The sequence below is a fragment of the Colletotrichum abscissum genome, assembly GCF_030869225.1.
Source record: "Colletotrichum abscissum strain IMI 504890 chromosome Unknown Scaffold_30.1, whole genome shotgun sequence".
Taxonomy (NCBI): domain Eukaryota; kingdom Fungi; phylum Ascomycota; class Sordariomycetes; order Glomerellales; family Glomerellaceae; genus Colletotrichum; species Colletotrichum abscissum.
The window spans coordinates 548,483-570,877 of record NW_026850210.1 but is presented as its reverse complement, the minus strand read 5'-3'; the positions used below and the strand labels follow the sequence as shown (position 1 = coordinate 570,877).

General features: G+C 49.9%; 7 protein-coding genes across 7 annotated transcripts; 5 read left to right on the top strand and 2 right to left on the bottom strand.

Moving 5' to 3' along the window:
• Positions 1-3,112: 3,112 nt before the first annotated feature.
• CABS01_11309 (uncharacterized protein) lies at positions 3,113-3,873 on the bottom strand (the record flags this gene model as incomplete). The annotated part of the gene is made up of 2 exons (XM_060544664.1): positions 3,113-3,142; positions 3,373-3,873. The coding sequence occupies 2 exons, from the start codon at positions 3,871-3,873 to the stop codon at positions 3,113-3,115; spliced, it is 531 nt and encodes a 176-aa protein (XP_060397912.1).
• A 2,031-nt stretch (positions 3,874-5,904) lies between these two features.
• Positions 5,905-7,295, top strand: CABS01_11308 (uncharacterized protein; the record flags this gene model as incomplete). The annotated part of the gene is made up of 4 exons (XM_060544663.1): positions 5,905-6,501; positions 6,570-6,578; positions 6,637-7,059; positions 7,152-7,295. The coding sequence occupies 4 exons, from the start codon at positions 5,905-5,907 to the stop codon at positions 7,293-7,295; spliced, it is 1,173 nt and encodes a 390-aa protein (XP_060397911.1).
• Positions 7,296-8,214: 919 nt separating this feature from the next.
• CABS01_11307 (isoprenylcysteine carboxyl methyltransferase) lies at positions 8,215-8,973 on the top strand (the record flags this gene model as incomplete). The annotated part of the gene is made up of 1 exon (XM_060544662.1): positions 8,215-8,973. The coding sequence occupies one exon, from the start codon at positions 8,215-8,217 to the stop codon at positions 8,971-8,973; it is 759 nt and encodes a 252-aa protein (XP_060397910.1).
• Positions 8,974-9,908: 935 nt separating this feature from the next.
• On the bottom strand, positions 9,909-11,678 carry CABS01_11306 (sugar transporter; the record flags this gene model as incomplete). Its single annotated transcript, XM_060544661.1, has 3 exons — positions 9,909-10,569; positions 10,635-11,393; positions 11,467-11,678. 3 exons carry the CDS (start codon positions 11,676-11,678, stop codon positions 9,909-9,911), a joined length of 1,632 nt encoding a protein of 543 aa, XP_060397909.1.
• An 877-nt stretch (positions 11,679-12,555) lies between these two features.
• Positions 12,556-14,898, top strand: CABS01_11305 (alpha-L-fucosidase; the record flags this gene model as incomplete). Its single annotated transcript, XM_060544660.1, has 1 exon — positions 12,556-14,898. One exon carries the CDS (start codon positions 12,556-12,558, stop codon positions 14,896-14,898), a length of 2,343 nt encoding a protein of 780 aa, XP_060397908.1.
• Positions 14,899-17,031: 2,133 nt separating this feature from the next.
• On the top strand, positions 17,032-17,628 carry CABS01_11304 (uncharacterized protein; the record flags this gene model as incomplete). Its single annotated transcript, XM_060544659.1, has 2 exons — positions 17,032-17,219; positions 17,277-17,628. Coding segments are annotated over 2 exons (540 nt in total), but the record flags the coding sequence as incomplete, so codon positions are not given.
• A 224-nt stretch (positions 17,629-17,852) lies between these two features.
• CABS01_11303 (uncharacterized protein) lies at positions 17,853-19,756 on the top strand (the record flags this gene model as incomplete). The annotated part of the gene is made up of 2 exons (XM_060544658.1): positions 17,853-18,080; positions 18,173-19,756. 2 exons carry the CDS (start codon positions 17,853-17,855, stop codon positions 19,754-19,756), a joined length of 1,812 nt encoding a protein of 603 aa, XP_060397906.1.
• Between the last annotated feature and the right edge of the window lie 2,639 nt (positions 19,757-22,395).

The window sequence follows — 22,395 nt, the reverse complement described above, 5'->3', positions numbered from 1 at the left end:
TTACTAAAAAAAGGTTAGGAGTATGTTTTATATAGTTATTATAATTAAACTAAACGTTGCTTTTACTTATTTATAATTATTATAGTTCCTAACTAACCTAAGCGTAATTTATATTAAAATAATTAACTATTATATTTAATATTTTTATATAACAAGATGTTTTGCGCTCTATTACGGTAGTATACTAAGTACGTAATTATTATTTTTAGTTAGAGATATTAACTTTATAAATAACGAAGTAATACGACGATTATTTTAAAGATATATAATATTCTTTTTTAGCGGCTTAATTTAATAAAAATTAGTATACTAAGCGACGGTTATAACGTTAATTACCAAAACTAAGCTTCTTTATTTTAAGGAAATTATAAAAGAGATTATAGTTTTAAAGCGCCTTTTTAAAAATATTGCCCTTAACTTAGGAGAAGTATAGTTAGTTAATTACGATAATTAGTAAATAATTCGACTCGTTATAAGAAAAAGAGAAAGAATAGCTACTTAACTTTATTATATTAATATATAGAATATATAGCTAAGATAAGAGTACGCTAGAAGTAGTTTTAAAGTTACTTATATATTAATAAAAAATATATTAGTAAATAAACTTATTAAAAACCTTTTACGAGCTAAGTTTAAATATTTTTATATACTTTTTAACTTTTATAATACGCAAGAAGCTATTATAAATAGCTAAAATAATTAAAAATAATTAATTTAAGCTACGCTTAGAAAAACTTAATACTTAAAAATAGATAATAAATAGAACTTAAAATATAGCCTAGAAGCTTAAAATAAATAAAATAAAAACCTCTTATAGCCTAAAGGCCTAAACTCTTAAAATAACCTTATTTTATAGGGTATATATATATAAAAATAAGACCCGGGCTTATACTTACTATTTAAACTCCTAGTTTATAAAGTACGTAATTATTAAGAATATAGCGTTATTAAAAAAGAGGGTTAGTATGCGTACTAAGAAACGTATTTTATATATTTTAAAGTTTACGAAGCTAGGAATAGTAGGGGGTATAAAAGCCGGAACGATTATTAGGTTAACGACTTAGGGTACGGAAGCAGATAGTATAATAAGAGGTTAGTTATAAATAATTATAATAAATATAAAAGAGGACTAGGGGTGCGAATTAAAGAAGTCCTTTATATAAAAGCTAATATAGTTTTTATATAACCTCTAGTTTTTATTTATCTAGCGGATAATACTACGGAGCTTAGTAATATTTTATTAAAACTATAGTTAGAAGTGCGCTTCTTAATAATAAAAAAAATAATATATTTATAAAAAAGGGAGCGCTATTTATAATAGCCTTAGTAAGGGCCTAGGCTATTAGCTATAAGACAACTAATATATTAATATACCCCTTAGCTAAATAGCTATTAAAATAATATATATACTAGCTATTACTTCTTATAAAATAACGACTACTATCCTTAAAGTTAGTATACTAAAGAGCTATTTTAAAATAGGGTAAGTATTAAATCTCCTATTCTTTAAAAGCCTCTTTTTTAAGCTTTTTAAAAACTAAGTATACGTTAAATAGGCTTAAAATAATAAAAAGAACTATACTTATTACGGGGGGTATTTTTATTTCTTAGCGTTCTTTTTTATTTCTTATTGCCCTTTTAAAAAGAGCTAGCTTTACGTTTTTTAAACTTTAAAATAATATTAAATATAAATTCTTAAGATAATAAGTATATAATATACCTTTTTTAAAAAGCTTATTATCTAAACTAGTTTTATTCTTATTCTTAAACTCCGAGGGGGGGATAAGTAAAAGCTTATTAGAGCTCTTATTATTACTATTTATTTTATTATTACCTTTATTATAATTATTAAAAAGAGCCTCGAATTTAATAAAGTCCTCGGTATTTTAATAAGTAACCTCGATATTTTCTTAGCTAGGGAGGGAGAGCTTAGTAACTAGGCCTTAGTAAGTAAATAAGAAGTTATAAAAAAAAAAATAATTTAAAAAGGCTCGTTAGTATTATTATCTATTTAAATTCTTAATAAACTATATAATACGTATATAAGAAGTATTATAAAGATTATATAAAACTTATTATTATTTTTAGATATATTAAATATTTATATTTAAAATAAAATTAATAAACGATTTAATAGCGTAAGTATGCGTATGTAATAAATAGGGGTACTTATAGTAATTATAAGAGGTTAAAAAGAAAAAAAGAATAATAACTAAGTAACGTTACGAAAATTTAGATATATATAAAGTAGCTAAGTAGCCTCGCTCTTAGTAATTTATATACTAAAAATAGTATAATACGTACTATTCTAAATTAGGATTTTATTTATTTTAAATAAAGGGATATATTTATAATAAACGCGGTTTAAAAAACGCGTATCCCTTATACTTATTTTTTTTTTATTTATATTTAACTAAATTAGGCCTTTATAAAAGTATTTAGAAATTCTATTTTAAGTATAATAGCTCCTTAGTAGTAGTAATTAGGGGGTATATTACGTAATAGGGATAGTAATTATACTTTACAAAGTGCCCGTTACGTACTAAATTACGTATTTATTTTAAATATCGTATATATAGACCTTTTCCTTTTGTCTATTTCTACTTTAATAGTTAAGCTATTTTTACTATACTCCGTATGCCCATTGCTGCGTGCCATAACTCGTGATAAACAACCCCTTAATGCAAGCAATGTAGAGAAAAGGCTTGAGTAGATGCGTCGATGTTGTAATTCGTATTTCCCCTTTTATACCACGACTTCACAATTCTACATCTCAGAAGCCTTCGCAAGAAATGGAGAGGTCGAGGCTTAGGCCGGATTTCCTCTCAAATTTGCCCCCTCCCCCCCCCCCCCCCCCCCCCCCCCCCCCCCCCACACCCCCCCCCCCCCCCCCCCCCACCCCTCTACCCACCCTCCCTCCCCTCACCACAACAATGTCCACCCCCAAAACCTCGCCACAAAAAGGGGGGGGGCGGCGCTATGGCGGGTTTTCCCTCCAAATTTCCCCCCCCCCCCCCCCCCCCCCCCTTCCCCTTCGCCAACAATATCATCCCAGCCCTCATCATCGGTCTCTCGAAGCACACCGCACCGAATCAAAAATTCGACGTTCTTTTTAGACCAATATGTCGAGAGACCTACGTTGCTGAACTGTTTGCGGTATGAGTCATGAAACTTGCAGGTGCCTTCCTTTCTAGAAGTCCCGGTGTTGCTGATGTATGCTGAATTACTGTGGTTTAAGTACCAGATAACGACACAATCCTCTTACTGGGCAGGTCATTCACCTCTATTGTCAGCATACCAAGCTCCATATGGATTGTCATGGGGTTTGGGTACGTACACAATTTCATCCGAAAGAAAAGAAGCCCAACTTACGACATGGTTGGGGTTTTCTGTAGCAGAGCCGTGATGGTTTTCGGATTGTCGTCGGCTTTGCGATTCACGATAGTCAATGGGGGTCTTTTTACCATCATTCGTGGGTGATTTTCCAGCCCAGACTCCCAAACCGAGGACGTCAGTCTTGCGATCGGATTCGGAAAGATGTGGCGCACTCTGGACAGCCAGTTTCTGTCCGTTGCGGTCGATTGATTCGGTCGCCGTCAATTCGCATTGGGCCTCGCTCGAAGCCTTCGTGCTGCTTTGAGCTCGAGCCGCTTCACTGTCCGAATCACAGTTACTGGGTTTGGGTACTTCCAGGAACTTTTTTCCATAGTCGTCGGCATGTCTGAAACTCATGTCGTACTGTGGGCTGGCAGGGTGCCCGTCACCGCGCGCATCTTTCCGGTCGTCAATGTGAAGATCGTTTAGTTCCGAGAGTAGGCCCTCAGCTGGGAGTTCTTCTGTGTTGTGGATGAATATTGCTGGTACTTTGCTCATTGCTTCTGAAATCTGGCTTGACTTGGAGCGGAGGGACAATTGCGTAACTTCGGTAGTGATGGTTATCGAAGGAATGCCGGATGTTGGTTCAGATTCTAGGTACTTCCGATATAGGACTGTGTGGGAAGGGGACATCTGATATTTTCCCCCTTAGCAACGAGTTTTATACTCGTCATTACTGTACATCCCAAAGATGGCAACTCGCATCACGTTGTTTGCATCCCAGAGGTGAATTGCAAGGTTCAAAGACGGATGATTTGACGTCTGCGGGTGTTTGGATGTTGGTAAGACGCGGTAGGTTATCCCATGCTACCCGAACAACAAGGACAAAGCAAGCATGATATGTTGCATGATACTGTGTAGAAATTTGGGCAATCTGGCGATGGAGCCAATGGTGTTGGAACTTCGCAAAAGGTGGAGAGTGGGTGTTGTTCATTACGGCCATCGAGTGATTCGCCATTGTGTCTTAGGGGAACGTGTGTCTGACGCCAAGACGGCGCATCGAATTAAGTAGGACAAAGAAAGCACTGGGAATGAGGCAAGTCGACAGATCCAAGCACGACCATGATGCAAACTCAAGAAATTACCGATTGTGCAACGGCCAGAATCACTTGGGTGGGCTCTGGCCATTGTGGCGGTGTTTTTGGCCTTTCATCACGATGCGGGTAGACGTTCCGGTGAAGATTACCTCAATGGTTGCTTTTCTTAGCTAATTGAACATGCATATGTTCGTTGTCGCTTGTGTTTGGTAGACTTACCAGGGCAACGAGGCGGTAAAAGAGCGACCAGGATACCTCATTGAACAAAAGGCTGTAGACTCTGGCTGTTTTACCGCGTCAAGGACTGTTGGTACTCACTCCTCTGACCTCGAGTGGTCATTCACTTTTCAAAACCTCATGAATTGATACGGATGGATACTCATTCTCAAGAGCATTCTCGTAGTAAACAAGCAATGTCAAAAAGTATTTCCGCTGACTCTCGAGATCGCGGTACCTGGATAGGCGACATCCAGGCGGCGGTGGCTCGCAAGAGAGCAAACCGTCTCAGGAAAAGAGAGTAGGAAAAGTAAACCTCGGTGTGGTCGACCCGGGCTCCCGGACCGGAACTCACCCACTGCCGGTATCATGCGCTCGAGTCTATTAGAATGACGGAGACCGAGAGTCAACAAACTCAATTGATAGACAAATATCTCGCTGGCGTCGCAGAAGCTTCTCATCACGAGTCTTGTATTGTGACGTTGAAGTTTAGCGCCGGAAGGACGGCGTCAAATTCGCCCAACCACCTGATCAGATCATCACTTCAAAAGATGACCCCACGACTCAGGGCATCAGCGGCGCTGCCGGTGGGCATTCTGTTCCTCAGAAGTTCGATTGCAAGCGAGAGCGAGTTCTGGCCAAGCCGGATTAGGATTGCGAAAAGAACAGCGGGGATTCGGGGGGGACGGGGAAAGCGAGAGATATGCGGGCTAGCTAATCACGGCAGTGTCTTGGCTTTCTCCGACCCCGTTCAGCCAACCCAGGATCTGCATTCAGAGCGTGGTAGGGGCAATAGGCAGCAAATTAGACTTTTTTGCCAAAGGACTGAACCTGACTAGGCTCGACTTATTCGCGGGTTCCGGCCGGCCAACACGTCGGGGTGTCGGGTTGGAATACGCGGATAGCTCGCTGTCTCTCCCTCAGCCCCCACGTGATGGCATGGCACTTTTCTCTTTGCAGTCTCTTCATGGAGATGGGTGTTCCTAGGAAAAAGGGAAAAGGGGACCGAAGTTCTGCATCTGACATAAACAATCATCGCAAATTGACTCCCCGCGATCTGTGAGGCGTTTTCATTGTACAGTCGCGACAACTCGACAGCCCTCTCTGTGAGCAGACGCAGATTGTCTGCTGAGAGCGCAATCTCACGCCCGATTCACTCACCGGCCTCCCGCTCACCTTTTTATGAGGGCCGTTCCGCGACATCCGACACCGTAGCAACCGCCAGGAAGAGGCCCCATCATCAACCCGTCCTCACAATCTCCGTGAACTGTCAACCATGACCGAGCCCTCGTCCGCCGACAATGGCGGCGGCATCGTAGGCCGCGTCCGGGGCGCGTCCCTCTCCATCATGAACGCGAACCCGCAATTGGGCATGTGGCAGGCCGCCGGCACAGCAATCGCCCAGGCGCCGAATCTCACCGAGCTCCGCGACCCCGAATCCGGCGGCGACAACATCGCCTTCACGGCGCAGGGCCACTCGGCGCGCTACGCCGTCCAGGAACCCCACGGCGACCTGGCGCTCATCCGATCCAACACGAGCCGGCGCGCGTCGACGTTTTCTATTAATGGGCAATCGTCTGCCGGTGGGCGAAACGTGTTTAACGACAAATCAGAAAATATCAGAGAAACGGACGAACCCGCTGTGCTGAATGAGACTTCGGACGAAGCACGGCCGGGGACGGGGACGCATGATGAGAGCCTGCTGCCCAGCGAGGGTCAGCAGTTCCAGCGGCGACAGAGTCTGTATCAGAAGCACGCGGCGGAGGAGAAGGCGCCGTGGAAGACGACCATTGCCAATGGGTTGAAGGCATTTTGGAAGTTCTTCCTCACGCCGTCAGGGTTTGTCATCACCATCTACTGCTTGAATATTGTCGTAAGTATTCGCACCTTGACTGTACGGCCTCCTGTAAATGAGACATGCTAACATGAGTTGACTCTTAGGCCTGGGGAGTAAGTTCACATCATGGTGTATGAAAATGAATCTGTCCGTACTGACCCACCCTCCCAGGCCATGCTCTTCTTCCTCCTCCTCAAGGCCGCACCAGCAATGAACTACCCAACCGCCGACGACGATAACTCACCCCGCAAGAAGTGGCTCGAAATCTCCAGTCAGATCCTCAACGCCCTCTTCTGCGTAACGGGCTTCGGTCTCGCGCCCTGGCGCTTTCGCGACCTGTACTGGTACATCCGCGCCGTCAACTTCAAGAACCAGGCGGCGATGCTCAAGCTCGCGGCGCAGAATAAGAGCTGGTTCCGGCCGCCTGCGTGGGCTCTTCAGGGCGAGAAAGCGCCTGAGACGTTTACCGGCCAGGTCGCGCCGCCGACGGCGCTGTGGAAGCTGGGGTTCACGATTTGGATGATGGTTTGGAATACGTTCTTGCAGGCTGTGTTGTGCTATTTCATGTGGGGATACAACCGACTTGATCGACCTGTGAGTACCCTCTTTGACTCTACTAATGGGCGGTACGCCGTAATCATGGTGTCGGACCCGACTTTGTGAATGGGACTAACAAACGAGTCCAGTCATGGGCTACTGGCACCTTCATCGGCTTGGGATGCGGTGTCGCTATGCTTGCCGGTCTCATGTCCTGGTGGGAAGGCCGGAAGGTGAAGCAGATTGAAGGACCAGAGGTCAAGGTCGTTGAAGGAGAGCCCGGAGAGGTGTAATACATAATTTCTAATTTAGTGTTACCTGGCATAAGGTACATGTAGACATAGGGGTGGCCTGAGAGGTAGACTCATCCTTGATTTTAGAGCGATGTGAGTTGCACGAGGCAGCTCACGACTACGATGGATAATGATATGTAGATACAGCATCCGCACCCGAAGTCGCAGGGCTTCTTTCAGTCTTTCGGTCTATTCAAGCCAGAGAGCTCTCAACATATAGCTTGACAGTTTGGAGCATCGAAGGTCTGCCTATCGAGCTAAGTTGATGCCCCGGCTCAAGGTGACCTCCAGGGTAGTGAGTGTGAGAGCGCAATGAGGCTCATATGAGCTGCCAACAAGCTGACGAGGGAACTGCAGCAATCCAACGGATTCACCTAATACCTTAAACCCATATGGAAGTTTTGTTATTGTAAACGCCATTTTATGGCATTCAGAACTCATACGAAGTTATCATATTCGAGGTCCAGTGAGCTTTCGCATATGAAGGTTTGAAGGCAACCTTCCTTACCAAGGTACACTAATACAGGGCGATCTCACTGCTCTCCCACGCTCCTCTACACAAAGTTATGATTGACTTATCTAGACTTCCGATAATCGGAATAAGGTTAAAATATTACCATTCACTCACAACTAATCCCATGACAAGTTACGGGTATAATATCGCGGCATGAACCAGACGTAATTTCGACAGCACGGGCATGGATATCTAGAGTACTTCCATTTCCACACGATAAGCGGCCGGACCAAAGTACCTCAAGATATAGCTGGCCTGTGCTTTTGCCACCCCACAAGCGTCACGCGGGATTGAATTAGTAGTCTCGCGATGCCTCGGATCTTCTTTCCATTATCTCTTTACTACTCGTCTTCATCTTCACTTCTTTTCACTTTTACTCTACAACCCAAGGCTCAAGCCGACAAGATGTCTATATCCCAGGCATCACTCTCGGTCGCAATCTTGGCCTCCACCATCGGAACCTACATAGGCCTCCTAAACCCCAACCCCGAACCACCTCAGAAACCAAACGATGACCTTCACCACCACAACCACCATCACCATCACCAACCGCAAACCAAACACGCAGACTCGATCCGCTGGATGCACCTCACCCACAGACACACCCCCAAAGTAATCCTCCTCCCCCTCGCCCTCCTCTCCCTCCACCTCGCCGCCCTCACCCTCTACACACCCAACATCCCGCCCTCCATCCTCCGCAACGGCGCCGAAAACGGCCTCAGCGCCTCCCTAACAACCTGGTCCGCCTCAACCCTCCTCCCGCTCGCCGCAATCTTCTTCGCCGGCGTCCCGCTCCGCCTCGGGCCCTACCGCTCCCTCGGGAAAAACTTCACCTTCCAGCTCACGAAACCGGATCAGCTCAAGACGACGGGGATTTATCGGTACCTCCAGCACCCGAGCTACACGGGCGTCATCGTTCTCGTGCTCTCCAATGTCGCGCTGCTGGCTAGGCTCGACGGCGTGCTGAGCTGCTGGGTTGCGCCGGCGTGGCATCAGGGGTTGAGGAGCGTGCAGTGGGTTCTCGGTCCTGCTGCGTGCTGCGTGTTTTTGTTTGGGGTGTGGACGAGGGTGAGGGAGGAGGAGGGCATGCTGAGGGAGGAGTTTGGGGAGAAGTGGGAGAGGTGGCATGCTTCCACGGCGCGGTTTGTGCCGTATATATTCTGATTTGCGGCGTTTGTGTTATGATTGTTGTGTTTAATATCCATGGTAGACTAGACTATTCATTTCGAACATTTACTTGATGACTTTGAATATGTGAAATCTATTTTGGACTCTTCCATCTCTGGGTAGATGTCGCTTTCAGCATGTCAGTCCTGGAATGGGCTTAATAGAAAAGTTAGTCTTCTCTTCTTCTCTCAACACTCCTCATCTGCCTCCATCACGAACTTGAAACCCATAACTTCAACTCCCAACACTTCATCTTAAAGACAACCAACTTCCCAATCACCACTCACCTCCCTCAATAATCTCCGCTGCAAACCATCCCAGTCCCCGAGCTCCCCAAGTTCCACAACAGAATGGATCCAACCAACAACCAATCCACAACACCAAAAACCATGCATATTGCTCCACACCTAGGGCCACACACCCTCCACCACAGTTTGCATCCTTCCATGAGCACCTCACCGTCGTCAAATCATCATCCAATCAACAAGGCAAGATGGCCGAGCGGTCTAAGGCGCTAGCTTCAGGTGCTAGTCAAGTAATTGGCGTGGGTTCGAATCCCACTCTTGTCAACTCATCACCGCTCTGATGCGTTATTCTTTTGTCTTTTTGGCTTTGGTGTGTGGGGAGGTTGATTTTTGCAGTATTGGGTGGATTATGGGTGTACGTGACGATAGGAAGTCACTTGCGGGGTTAACCGTCATTGAGCGAGTTGATGTAAGGTAGGTATGATGAAGTCGAAGTAGACATGCGGGCATGCTGGCAGACCTTTGCCAAGTGTCGTTCTCAAAGTCCTTGATGCAAGATAAATCAAATTGGATATCGGAGCCCCTTGAAAATCAAAGGACAGACTACCAATAACACGCTATCCATATCAACTCCAAACCGAGTTCATGCCTCGTGTTGTGCCATGCGTGACCACGAGTTCAGGCATCTCAAAGCTGTGATACCCCATTCTGGCGATCAAGTTTCGCCTTCTCCCTCTTGGCATCCGCAATCTTGATACTCAACTTGACAGGCTTGCCGCCCGGCGTCTCAAAGATGGTATCAATCTCCTCCAGGTTCAGCTTACTCGTCTCAGGGAAGACGTAGTAGCTAATAATAATCTGAATAAAGTTGTACACAATGTACACGGCCCAGATCTTGTACCCAACTTTCCCGACGCCGATGCCGATACCATAGTTGTGCACCACGGCCGCGATGGCCTGGAACATGGCAAACAGGCCCATGCCCTTGGCACGCAGCGGCAGCGAGAGCAGCTCGACCGGGTAGAGGTTGTGCATGGTCGCGATGAAGGTGGCGCTGCAGACCTGGAAGAGGTAGATCCAGACGACCGTCAAGATGGCCGTCGTCTTCTGCTCGCTGAGGTTATACTGCCAGCTCGTGATGGTGACGGCAATCTGGGCGCAAATCATGCTAATCAGTCCGGCGAAAATGAGGGTGCGACGACGGAAGTAGTCGATGATATAGGAGCCGAAGAGAGTGAAGACGAAGTAGATCGCCGTCGAGCCGAGGCTGATGCCGAGTTGGTCGAGTTGCGAGGTGATGCCGATTGTGTCGAGCGCGGGAGCCAGGTAGTATCCGATGATGCCACCACTGTTGTTGATTTATGTTAGCATTGTCAGCAATAAAGAGCGAGGGGGTTCAGAGAGATAACGTACCCATTCCACTGTTGGAAAACAGCGTAGACAGCCAGGACAACGGTGCGGAACCACACGGCCTTGGTGAAGAAGACCCGGAAATCCCAGGTAGCGCGGAACCCAGCCTTTGTGGTCTCGATAGACTCCTCAATCTGCAGGATCATGAGGTCGACAATCTCGTGGTTGATGTCGTTGTCGGTCGTCATGTACCTTGCCACGACGCGACGGGCTTCCTCCTTCTTGCCGCGCATGTAGAGGAAACGAGGCGACTCTGGGCACACGAGGTAGATTGTGACACACACGAAGAGAGGGAAGATGGCCTGGATGAAGAAGGCTATCCGCCACTGCCAGTCGCTGTCCCATTTCGTCAAACCCATCATGATACCAATCATCATCAGCGAGCCGACCTGGAAACACGCGCCAAAGACACCAACGAGGCGACCACGAAGATGTACAGGCGCAAGCTCGGCAACGTACTGCGGCGCGGTGCAAAGCGCTGTGCCGAATCCAAGGACGAGACGGCCGATGAAGAGACAGGCCAGGTTCGGGGCCATGGCCTGCATGATAGCAGCGATGATGACGAGAGCGTTGCCGAGGAAGTTGACACCCCGGCGGCCGAGGACGTCGGCGCAGCTCAGGAAGGGAGCACCCAAGAAGCCACCAATTTGCATCAGGGCGTTGATCGTGGAGATGATGACACCAGCGTTGCCGAACCCGTAGAAGTCGTGCCATCGGTCGTTGGAGTTGATTCCGCTGATGACACCCCAGTCGATACCGAAACTATTCACAGAATGATCAGCACCATCATCCCTTTACCTCCGTCAAAGACAAACAGGATCCGTTGTTTTCTTACCCTGCTTGGTTGCAGCCCATCACGAGCATGTATCCAAAGATGTAAAGGCCGGTCTTGGACTTCAGTGTAAGGGCCTCAGCTGACTTACGCATCATGTCAGCCTCTGAGATGCGGGTTGCCGCAACTTCTTCGACGGCAACACCAATCTTATTCGCCTGGGCGACATCGTCGTGAAAGATGACCGTGTGGTCAACATCTTCTCGAGGCGCCATGATTGGCTAGACGGTCTTGCTTTGGCGCAGAAGACCGCTTCGTGAAGTCTCGTCAGGTGAGGATCGAGGCAAATGGAAACGCGGGTGAAGAAACGAGAAGCCCGAGTCTCTGGGACCGTAGGATCTCAGGTTGCAGCGGTGCCTCGGCGGATATATAGAGGTTCCCCAACCTCAGCTCTGGGAGCGGGAAGACACGACCAGAAGGGCTGCTTTCATCCTGCACTGCTACCCTTCTAGTGCAACACGGAATGGCCTTCCGATAGCTGGGTCTCGAACCCTGAAGAGGGATGCGATCCCCAGACTCTCAGACGTTCCAACTGGCCATGTGGTTCACATGAGATGCTCCTTGCAGCACGAACCAGTCCAAATCCACTGCCGATTCCCCTTCCTTTGCCTCTAGAGCAGCCTCTGTATTTCCCTTAGATCCACTCAACAGCTCAGACAGCATCGGCTTTGTCTGATGATGATTGGCCGGGGCGGTTGTAAACATGCAGTTGGATCAGACAGGCATCACATCCCTCCGGAATGAGCATATTCGGTCTGCTTTCACCCGTGATGATTGGCTCGAGGCAAACGGCCGGCCGGCTACCCCACACTCCCCGAGCCAATTTTCCTCAAATGATACGACGCCGAGGCTTCTACCCCAGTCCATCGTGGGTTGTCTGGGGTTAAAGTCGCCTAGGGCCGCCCGGCTCTCATCGTCTTTGAAAGAGGGCTTTTGGACGGCCAAAACAGATTCTGATCACCAGCTCATCAGAGTTTTGTCTCTTCCCCAACCCCGTTTGTCTTGGAAGTTTGCGGTCCAGACTAGACCAGAACGTCTCTCGAAGTAGTCCAATCCGGGCACCGGCATACCGGCACGTCGTTCCCAGGCAAAATGCCCCCCGTTCATGGTCCAGAAAGCTTCGGCTCCGGCTCCGGCGAGGGCCGATCTCCCAGTTCCTCGCGTCTCCACTACCAGTCCCCCGCCTCCGAATGGTCTGAAGCTCTACCAATCGGCAACGGGCGGCTGGGTGCCATGGTCTATGGGCGAACTGATACCGAGCTCTTGCAGTTGAATGAGGACTCGGTGTGGTACGGCGGGCCGCAGGATAGGACACCGAAGGACGCCCTCCGCCACTTGCCGACACTCCGACAGCTCATCCGAGATGAAAAGCACGCCGAGGCCGAGTCTCTCGTGCGAGAGGCCTTCTTCGCGACGCCCGCCAGCATGCGACACTATGAACCGCTGGGCACTTGCACCATTGAATTCTGTCACTCCACTGAGAATGTCACGGACTACCGCCGATACTTGTGTCTGGAAACCGCGCAGATGACTGTCGAATATCGATGTCGTGGTGTCTCTTACCGTCGAGACACCATTGCCAGCTTCCCAGATAATATTTTGGCGTTTAGGATCACGGCATCGGAGGCCGCTCGATTCGTCATTCGACTGAACCGAGTCAGCGAGATTGAGTGGGAGACCAACGAGTTCCTCGACAGCATCGACGCAGTGGACGGGCAGATTACACTGAGTGCGACGCCTGGCGGACGGAATAGCAATCGATTGTCTATTATTCTCAAGGTTTCTTGCGATGACGCTGCAGGATCCGTAGAGACTGTCGGTAACTGTGTCGTGGTGACCTCTTCAGCGTGTACGATTGCCATTGGTGCTCAGACGACCTACCGAGAGAACGAACCCGAAGAAGCCGCTAGGGATGATGTCCTCAAGGCACTGAAAACCCCGTGGGCCACACTGGTTGAACGTCATCAGGTGGACTATCGGAACCTCTTTGGTAGAACGACGCTTCGTATGTGGCCTGATGCCGACCATCTCCCAACAGATCAGCGAATCAAACAGAACCGAGATCCCGGGCTGATTGCTCTATATCAGAATTACGGTAGGTATTTGCTCATTTCGGCAAGCCGAGACTCTGTCAAGGCGCTGCCTGCGACGCTGCAAGGCATCTGGAACCCTTCTTTTGCTCCACCTTGGGGATGCAAGTATACCATCAACATCAACCTCCAGATGAACTATTGGCCGGCCGGACCGTGTAACTTGACCGAATGTTCTGTTCCGATGCTCGACTTGCTAGAGCGCATGGCAGAGCGAGGGAAAAAGACGGCAAAGACCATGTACGGCTGTGGAGGATGGTGTGCGCATCACAACACTGATATCTGGGCAGATACAGACCCCCAAGACCGATGGATGCCCTCTACTATCTGGCCTCTCGGGGGTGTCTGGGTTTGTATCGACATATTTGAGATTTTGCAGTACCAGTATGACGAGATCCTTCACAGGCGAGCCGCAACTGTCTTGGAGGGTTGTATCGTTTTTCTTCTCGACTTTCTAGTGCCATCAGCTTGCGGCACATACTTGGTAACGAACCCATCGCTATCACCCGAGAACACCTTCATCTCTGATTCAGGCGATGCTGGTATTCTCTGCGAAGGTTCCGCCATCGACATGACTATTGTTCGAATAGCCTTTGAGAGATATCTTTGGAGTACTGATAAACTGCGCGTTAACAGCCAGTTGCGAACCAAGGTGATAGAGGCCCTCGGCAGGGTGCCCGAGTTGTCTGTCAACGCCGACGGCTTGATACAAGAGTGGGGAGTAAAGGACTACAAAGAGCTTGAGCCGGGCCATCGACATGTCTCCCACTTGTTTGGGTTGTACCCGGGAGAAAGCATCAGCCCTGGGAGATCTCCAGAACTAACGACTGCTGCAAAAAGAGTACTGGAACGAAGAGCAGCGCATGGAGGTGGGCACACGGGGTGGAGCAGGGCTTGGTTACTCAATCTCCATGCTCGCCTCCTGGATGCCGAAGGCTGCGGTCAGCATATGGATATGCTGCTTAAGAGCTCGACGTTGCCAAACATGCTCGATAATCACCCGCCGTACCAGATTGACGGCAACTTTGGTGGGTGTGCCGGCATCCTCGAGTGCTTGGTTCAGTCCAGTGTCTCGCAAGATACCACAGAGAAACATGTAGTCGAGATTCGACTTCTCCCGTCATGTCCCATAAGCTGGCCCGATGGTGAGCTTTCACGGGTTCGAACTAAGGGTGGATGGCTCGTGACGTTGGAATGGCAGAGCAGCAGTATCAAAGAGCCGGTATTGGTGGAATACCCTAGTGCTGAAAATGCTGAGGCTCAAGTTGTTTTCCCCGATGGTTCTCGGACTATTGTGTGTGGCGGTGCGCCATTGTCCAAGCAATATGTAGAGCGCCAAGGATAGAAAGGCTAGAATTGTTGATGATCCCAGCCACTTTCATCAATAGACGGACGGCAGAGCTTCGAAGCTTTTTGAGGTTGCTCATGATTCTACAAGCAATCTTCTCATTCATCGTCAGCTCAATTTCGATTTGCCGCGCATGCGAATACACATGATAAGTCTGTTGCTGCGTATTTTTCCAGAATACGGACGCTCGTCCCGAAAGATTTGCGGAGTTTGGCCTTGAGGAGAATTCGGGTGAAGATGATAAATTGGCAAGACAACAACACATGGACCCCTCATTTCCCACGTTTATTTGGCGACCGAGATTTCAGTGCCGCGGCGAACGGACGTTGTCTGCAGGGCGCAGATGGCCCGAGAGTCGGCACTATGACCGCCACTTCCGAGCGGTTGGCGTGAAACATTGGAGACTTTGTAGTTGGGAGCCTTTTTCAGTCAAAGGGCCGTGGTATCGGCGCGAGATGGATCTTTTGGTCATTGGATCAGGGTCCGCCGAGAGGTTGCACATGCGCCGGCCGTCCGGTCCGTTACGACGATATCGATTGGACGGTTGTATCGGAAGCGACATGAGGACGGAGGGGACAACTTGTATCTGCGACGGGTGTGACGATCGCCGGCCGGGCAGAAATTGGCGACGGAAAATGCGCGGAGCACTGGAACGGAGCTCCCTGCTTATTGAGGAGGATCTCCCGCGTGCGTATCCGTTGGACTAGTGCAACTTTGAACTAGTGAGCCGGTAATTTTTGGAAGGTTAGGTGCATGAGAGGATGACCTAGGATTTTGGTGAGCAAATGGGCGACTTTCTTAGCTTTGTAGAGTTGATGGTGGCATGAGACGGATGGATTTCCAGTGTCATGCGGATGGGACACTGGACCTTGGCGCTTAGGCGTCTGAAACATGGCATCCGAACCTTTCTGCTGGTTCCCGCGAGTGATGTGACTTGTTTCTTGTTTTCTTTTTCTTCCCGAGAGGCTAGGACAATCAGCATCGCAGCTTCGATCGGCGCCAACGCGGCTGCGCCTGTGCAGAGCAACCTCGAAGCGTCTAACAGGTCGCAGTCCAATGTCGTGCAGATGCCAGAGCCAGCGAAAGCAACAGCAAGCACCGACCAGGCGGGTGGGCACCATAGCCGCAGCAAAGGAACTCAAGGCAGTTGGTGCCAGTGGTGGGCCGGAAAGGATCAGTGCATTGCATGAACCGAAACTTGGGATGACCCTGATACGGTGATCAAGTCAGCCCGGGAGTGGCCCTGCTCGCTGCCGTCGACCCGTCGTCATCCGAGGATTGAGATTGGAATTGGGGGTCAAAGTCTCTTTGGTCTGGCCTGTTGGTTGGGTTTCTCGTTGCTGAGTCCGTCTGTAGGCTGCGCTCAGTCACTGGCATAGTTTCGGGGCGCGTTTGCAGAGGGTCAGAAAACAATGACGCGGGAGGAGCTTTAAGGCGTCCGATTTGACGAAGGCGGACAATGAGTGAGACAGATGGTCTTTGGTGTGTCGACTTGCTCTACTTCCACCTAGGCATTAAGATGGTTTTCGCGTGGCGCATTGTACAAGGCGTCTCCGCCGTGATGTGGATGATCGCCGCCAGCCATATGGCAATAGCTTCATCGTGGACATGTATTGAGAAAGAGCCCAAGGTGGATAGACTGAGGAGTTAGGAGTGTCCTGGTAGGGAAGACTAGACGTTGATCGAAGAAATAATGCGGGTGGTTGAAGCTTGAAATGACTCCTCTGCTGCCAGCGGATGTTGCAGGAGTAAAATGACGAAGGAGGGGCAGCGACAACACACACCAAGTATCCACGGTACGTATCTTTCTCCCAGGAAGATGGAAGGTGAGGTCGTCGACGGGTGCAGCGGTACGTACATCGCTCACGGAGATGCTCAGGGCAGGTGGTGTTTCCTCTTGAGGGCAGTTGCCAAAAAAAGGTACACTCTCCACCGTCAAGGTCCCCATCCAGCGCTGTGATTGGCAGGACCAGCCAGATGAGTCCCTTCCTGCGTCTTTTCCCGCGCCTACCTTAATACTACACAGTAAACGAGAGTGCCTTAGGTAAGGAGATATTACATAATCGTCGTCAGCCACTCACCTTTTGTTGCCCGTGGTAGCAGCCAGTGGTCCTGAACAGGACTAGCGCGCTGCCACGACAAGGGGTGACAGGGGGCAACCCGCAACAGCAACAACGACGACCACCACACACACCACACGCCCGTCGCCCACACGCCCACTCGCACACTCCACGCCCACTCACGCCTGACCGACATCAACATTGCACCGACCTTTCCCTTTCCTGTCCACTCCCGTCCTGTCCCAGCCATGCCCAGCTGTGTGTCCAGTCAGTCCAGTCCCTGAAAGTCTTGTGTCGCCGATAGCGAGCGTGCAGATGCATCTCTCTTCCGCCGACATCTCGACACCGACGACGACAACGACGACTACGACTTCGACAAACAACGACCACGGCCACCGATAACCGACCACCACCGATCGACGACACAGGTAAGTCTTCGACGCCCAGTATCAACATCGACAACCACCCACGCGACATTCCGGGCCTTTCCATTCTTCCATTTCGACATCCTCCTTTTCCGAGTCGGGCTCTTCGTCTTTCCCACGCTTTGATACGACACTCCCAACCACCCACAACAACACTTGGAAGTCGGTACGTGCGATGTTTTCTACCATCGATCGCGTCAAATCTGGCGAGCGATAGAAGGCTGACGACAACGACACAATAGCACGCATTTGACGACTTTGACAATCATTCACATCGACGACTACAATTTTCATTTGTATCACTTCAACAACTTCTATTTGCGACCGCAGCGAGTGCCCCCACCTCGAACGTTTTGCGCCCACCACCACCACCAAACCCAACCACCCACAGTTACTCGCCCGATAACCGCCGAGCATCACATGCGATCCGAATAAACATCGCGACGGCGGCACAATCACAACAACCATGGCAGAGCCACCATCCTCACCGCCCAGCGAGGCGATGAGCCCTGAAGATCAGCTGCGCTGGTACAAGTCTCAGTATGCATCACTCGAGGAGGAACTGTCCGAGTTCAGGGAGTCCAGCAAAGAGCTAGAGCAGGAGCTCGAGAAGGATATCGAGCAGGCCGAAAAGAGGGAGCGCAAACTCCAGGAAAAGGCAGAGAGCCTCAAGTTCGAGGCCGAGGAGTGGAAGGTGAGATCATACTCTCTCCCGCCGGTTACCGTTTATCGGCGCGCATATCACATACCGAGAGATGTTCAGTTCTAACTGACCTTTCCCTCCAGTCAAAATACAACCAAGCCAAGAAGGATGCGAATACGGCTCAAAACACCCTGGAAAAGGAAATCACAACACTGCGCGACACCAACAGGACACTCCAGCTCAAGCTACGCGATATCGAGGTCGCCAACGATGATTTCGAGAGACAGGCACGGAACACCAGCTCCTCCCTCGAGGACCTCGAATCCAAGTTTAACAGTGCGATCGAGCGCAACGTCATGATGGAGGAGGAGATCAAAATCGGTGAACAGGAGCGAGAAACGCTGCGCATCGAGGCGCAACGCCTGCGCGAGGAGCTTTCCGACCTCAAGATTGAGGCCGAGGTGCTCCAGGACAAGATCAAGAAGCAGGAGCAACGTCATCTGTCCGCCATATCCACCGACCTTTCCGTTCTTTCATCCCCCGTTTTCGACAAGACCCTCGACGCCTCCCCCGGCTCGACCGCGAGCTCGCCCATGGTATCGACGCCGCCCGATGCGGAAGCTCTCCCTGCTGCCAAACCCGCCCAGATCAGCGAGCCTCCATCCCCGCCAATGTCCGACGTCTCCGCCTCCGTACCCAAGAGGATTGTCTCCCGAACACCCCTCAAGACCCCGGCCAAGACTCCGGCATCGGCGACTCGCAAGTCGCGTCTGCCGTCCACCGAACACAGCATCACGCCCAAGCCTCGTTCATTCACGACATCAGTGAGCAGCACCCGGCCGTCTGGAGGTCGTCCCTCAACCGGGCCACCGACACGCACACCTGCTCCTCGCACCGCCCCTCGCTCCATCTCCACCCGCATGCCCCCCAAGCCTGCCAACAACTCTCTCGCCCACATCAGAACCCTTACAGCTCAGATGCAGCGTCTGGAAGCTCGCGTACACAATGCACGATCGAAGCTGCCTGCTCCCGTCACAACACCACCTCGAGCCTCACCCCGCTCCTCGGTTCTCGGAGTCCACAGCGTACCGTCAACGGTTACTATCCGCTCACGGAAACGTCCCAGTGGCTCCACCGCCTCATCAGTACGGGGCGACGACACTACGCCATCCAACCCCAACTTCTCTGCCAGCACACGATCCAAGCATGTACCTCGTCTTAGCACGTCAGGTGTCAGCCGGTTGTCTTTTGGCCCGCTACCGAACCGAAACCCAGGGGCTGGTCTTGAACACAGCGATTCCACAACGTCTCGGCCGAGCTCACGGGCTAGCATCTCGTCGTACGCCAGGCCATCAAGTCGCACAGAAATGGCACCGCCCCGTCCCATCAGCCGCACCAGTATGTCTGGCACCCGGACACCCCTGGGTCGTCCTCGCAGCTCCTTGGGTGGCAGCCTGCATGCGCGCTCTGCTAGTATCAGCAGCCGCATCGATATTGACGAGGGCGACGAAAATGGCGAATTCAGAACACCTAGCAGGAGAGGCACGTATTCTCGCCTAGAGGCAGAAAACTCTGTGAGCGGTATTCCAGCCCCTACAAGCGGCATCCCGATGCCAAGCGGGAGACGGCAAAGCGGAGGAAGCGTCTCAGGGAGACGAAGCTCGATGGGCCTGAGGAGTTCCATCATGGGCGCTCAGGATCAACTCGTTGAAGAGGAGACGTACTAGGCAGGGTTGAATCAAACCATCACAGGAGGGGGATTACTTGATACCAACAGAGCAGCACTGTTGCTTCTGACTACTTGACCCGGTGCATATGCAGTCGGGCCATGGGCAGCTGCGCAATCACAGCGAGCAACATACATACCCTCATTTCCAAAAGAGAAGAGAGACGAGAGAGTCTCATTCTTTTCTTCATATCATTTCCTTTGTTCATTGCTACTTCATGACTACGGGGTTTCCAGGGCAGGCGTGTGGATACAAACTGCTGCATCCGAGGCGTTGGTATGATTCTAGGGTTTCAAACGGGGGATACAGCATGGCGGTGCCTTCTTTTCGGTTCTTCTCTCTTGCTTTTCGCACTCCGGGGGAATACCTTTTTGTTGACACGCAAGCGAAACTGCTACAACTACAACTCACTTTCACAACTACCAAACACGCACACCGAAACACCTCCCCCCCCCCCCAAAGATCCGTCGAAACATACCTTGGTCTGAATATACTGGTTTATTACTTCATGATGTGCTGCTTGAGTTCCATTGAGGCAGGTGTTTGTGAGTAACGTATCGGTCAAGTCTGTGACGATGAGAAAGGGATGTAGCATCGGGCTAAGTACGGTGAAGGGCGTGATGGTTGAGAGGTATTTCTGGGGAGCGGGCACCTGTACAGCCGAAGTTCTGCTCCAAACACTGCGACACCAATGTCGGCACTCGACGCGGACAGAGTACTCATGTGCCCAGCCAAGGCTATGTGAACACTGTATTGTTTGTCAATGAAGATCAGACGAAGGTCGCGTGATGTGTTTCCCGGGTTCAGTTTGTCGCCGATTCGGCGTTGCGTCGGTGGTAGAGGAGAATGGGGTGGGTGGGGTGTGGTGGAGTGGGTGAGGCCGACCGACTGACCCCGCGCCGGTTCCTGTCCGCCGTTCCGGTTTGTGTTTGTGGAGGGGCCGAGTTTTGGGCAAGGTTGAATCTGCGTGCCGAGTAGTGAATTAATCAAGAGCCTCCCAGACAAATCAGATAGACAAGAATCCTTGACGAAGTGAATGGATTGCTCTTCAATCAGGATGCGCCGGATGCCACTCTACATGGATGATTTACTTACTTACTGGTGCTGTTTATTGGGGTGGCCGGTGTGTATCGTTACACAGACAAGCACTCTCCCGCGCATTCACCACAGCAAAAATAAACAAAATCACCTACACAAAAGCCATCAAACAAACCAAACAAAAGGTACTGTTCCCACACCGAGGTTCGAACTCGGGTCTCTCCGGTAAGTTGTCAGAATCGCAGACTGAAAGCGGAGTATCCTAACCACTGGACTATATGGGACTTTTCATGGGTTGGTGACCTTGATGAGGTCGTGGTGGATCTCTACTGCTCGTGGTCCAAGTAGGTGCTTTGGTGATGACGGCCACATTTCTTAGCTTGCCACTGCGCACAATGACGCCGCCTCTTTTCGGTTGGAATGAATTGCGAAAGAGTTGATATATGCATGGATAAGATAGGAGTTCATTTTGAGGTGTAGAATTTAGACTGGACAGGTCTTGGGGGGCTTCGTTCAGGTTATTCAACTCTAGATGCATATATTGCATGACGAACCATTTTATCACGAATTCAAAACGATGGTCCTTAAACGAGGAAAATAGCCACACCAGCTGACGTTTGTTGAAATATCCACTTATCCCGTCAATCCAATCCGAGAACCTCTAGAGAACTTTCCCCAAGTTTCAGAATCTCATTATCTCGCTTTTTTGTATACATCTTTGCTGAACCACGCATCCAAAGACCGTTTATCCATCACCACATATTACTAGGTCACACACGGGGGGAACACCAACTCAACCCACGCAAAGGATCTTATCCTTCCATCCCAAGGACAATGATACTAATCTAACTGTATCATTCTGTCGTGGCCGCTGCCGTGGTGCGACTTGATCATCGAGCTCAACTCATAACGCATCCTTCAACACGACTATCCTACTAAACAGCCAGACACGGAAGAAGCCGCGCTGTCAGCCTTGTCCCCTAGTAAAGCTCACTAGACTTGAGCAAATATTTCCACAACAGAAGACAGAGAATCCGCCGAATAGACATGTTCTTCTTGCAATGATTCTGCCCAGATGAGGTACTTCATTGGGGTGCTGATCTCATCACCTTTGTATGTGTTGTCTCATGCACACATGTCGCGGACTACGTTCATTGTACTGGCTTGAGTAAAGACCATGAAGACTCGGCCAATCCGCCCATGTACCTCCTGCAGGCGTGTCACTCGCTATACCTTGAACGTGGCATGCGCAGATCTGCCGAAGCAAACATATCTACAACTACGCGCAAGCACCTTGAGGTCTGACGTGCGACACACAGCTCCAATATTTACTGGAGACCTGTCATAAGACACGGGAACCACCTGTCGACGAGGCTTGTCTAAGGGAGGAATCCAAAACCAGAACCAAGGCCGCGGCTTCGGTGCTGGCTGTTTCGTTTCGTGAGTCGGTTTCTCTAAAGGTAGTGTCCTGGCACGTGCGTGCAGAATATCATACGGCGGGTCGCCGGGTTGCCTTTCAAGCTTCGATACATCCCAAAGACTGTAGGTACAGAGGCAGCCATCCCAGCTCTGGAACTTTGACATCCGCTGGCCGTAGAGAA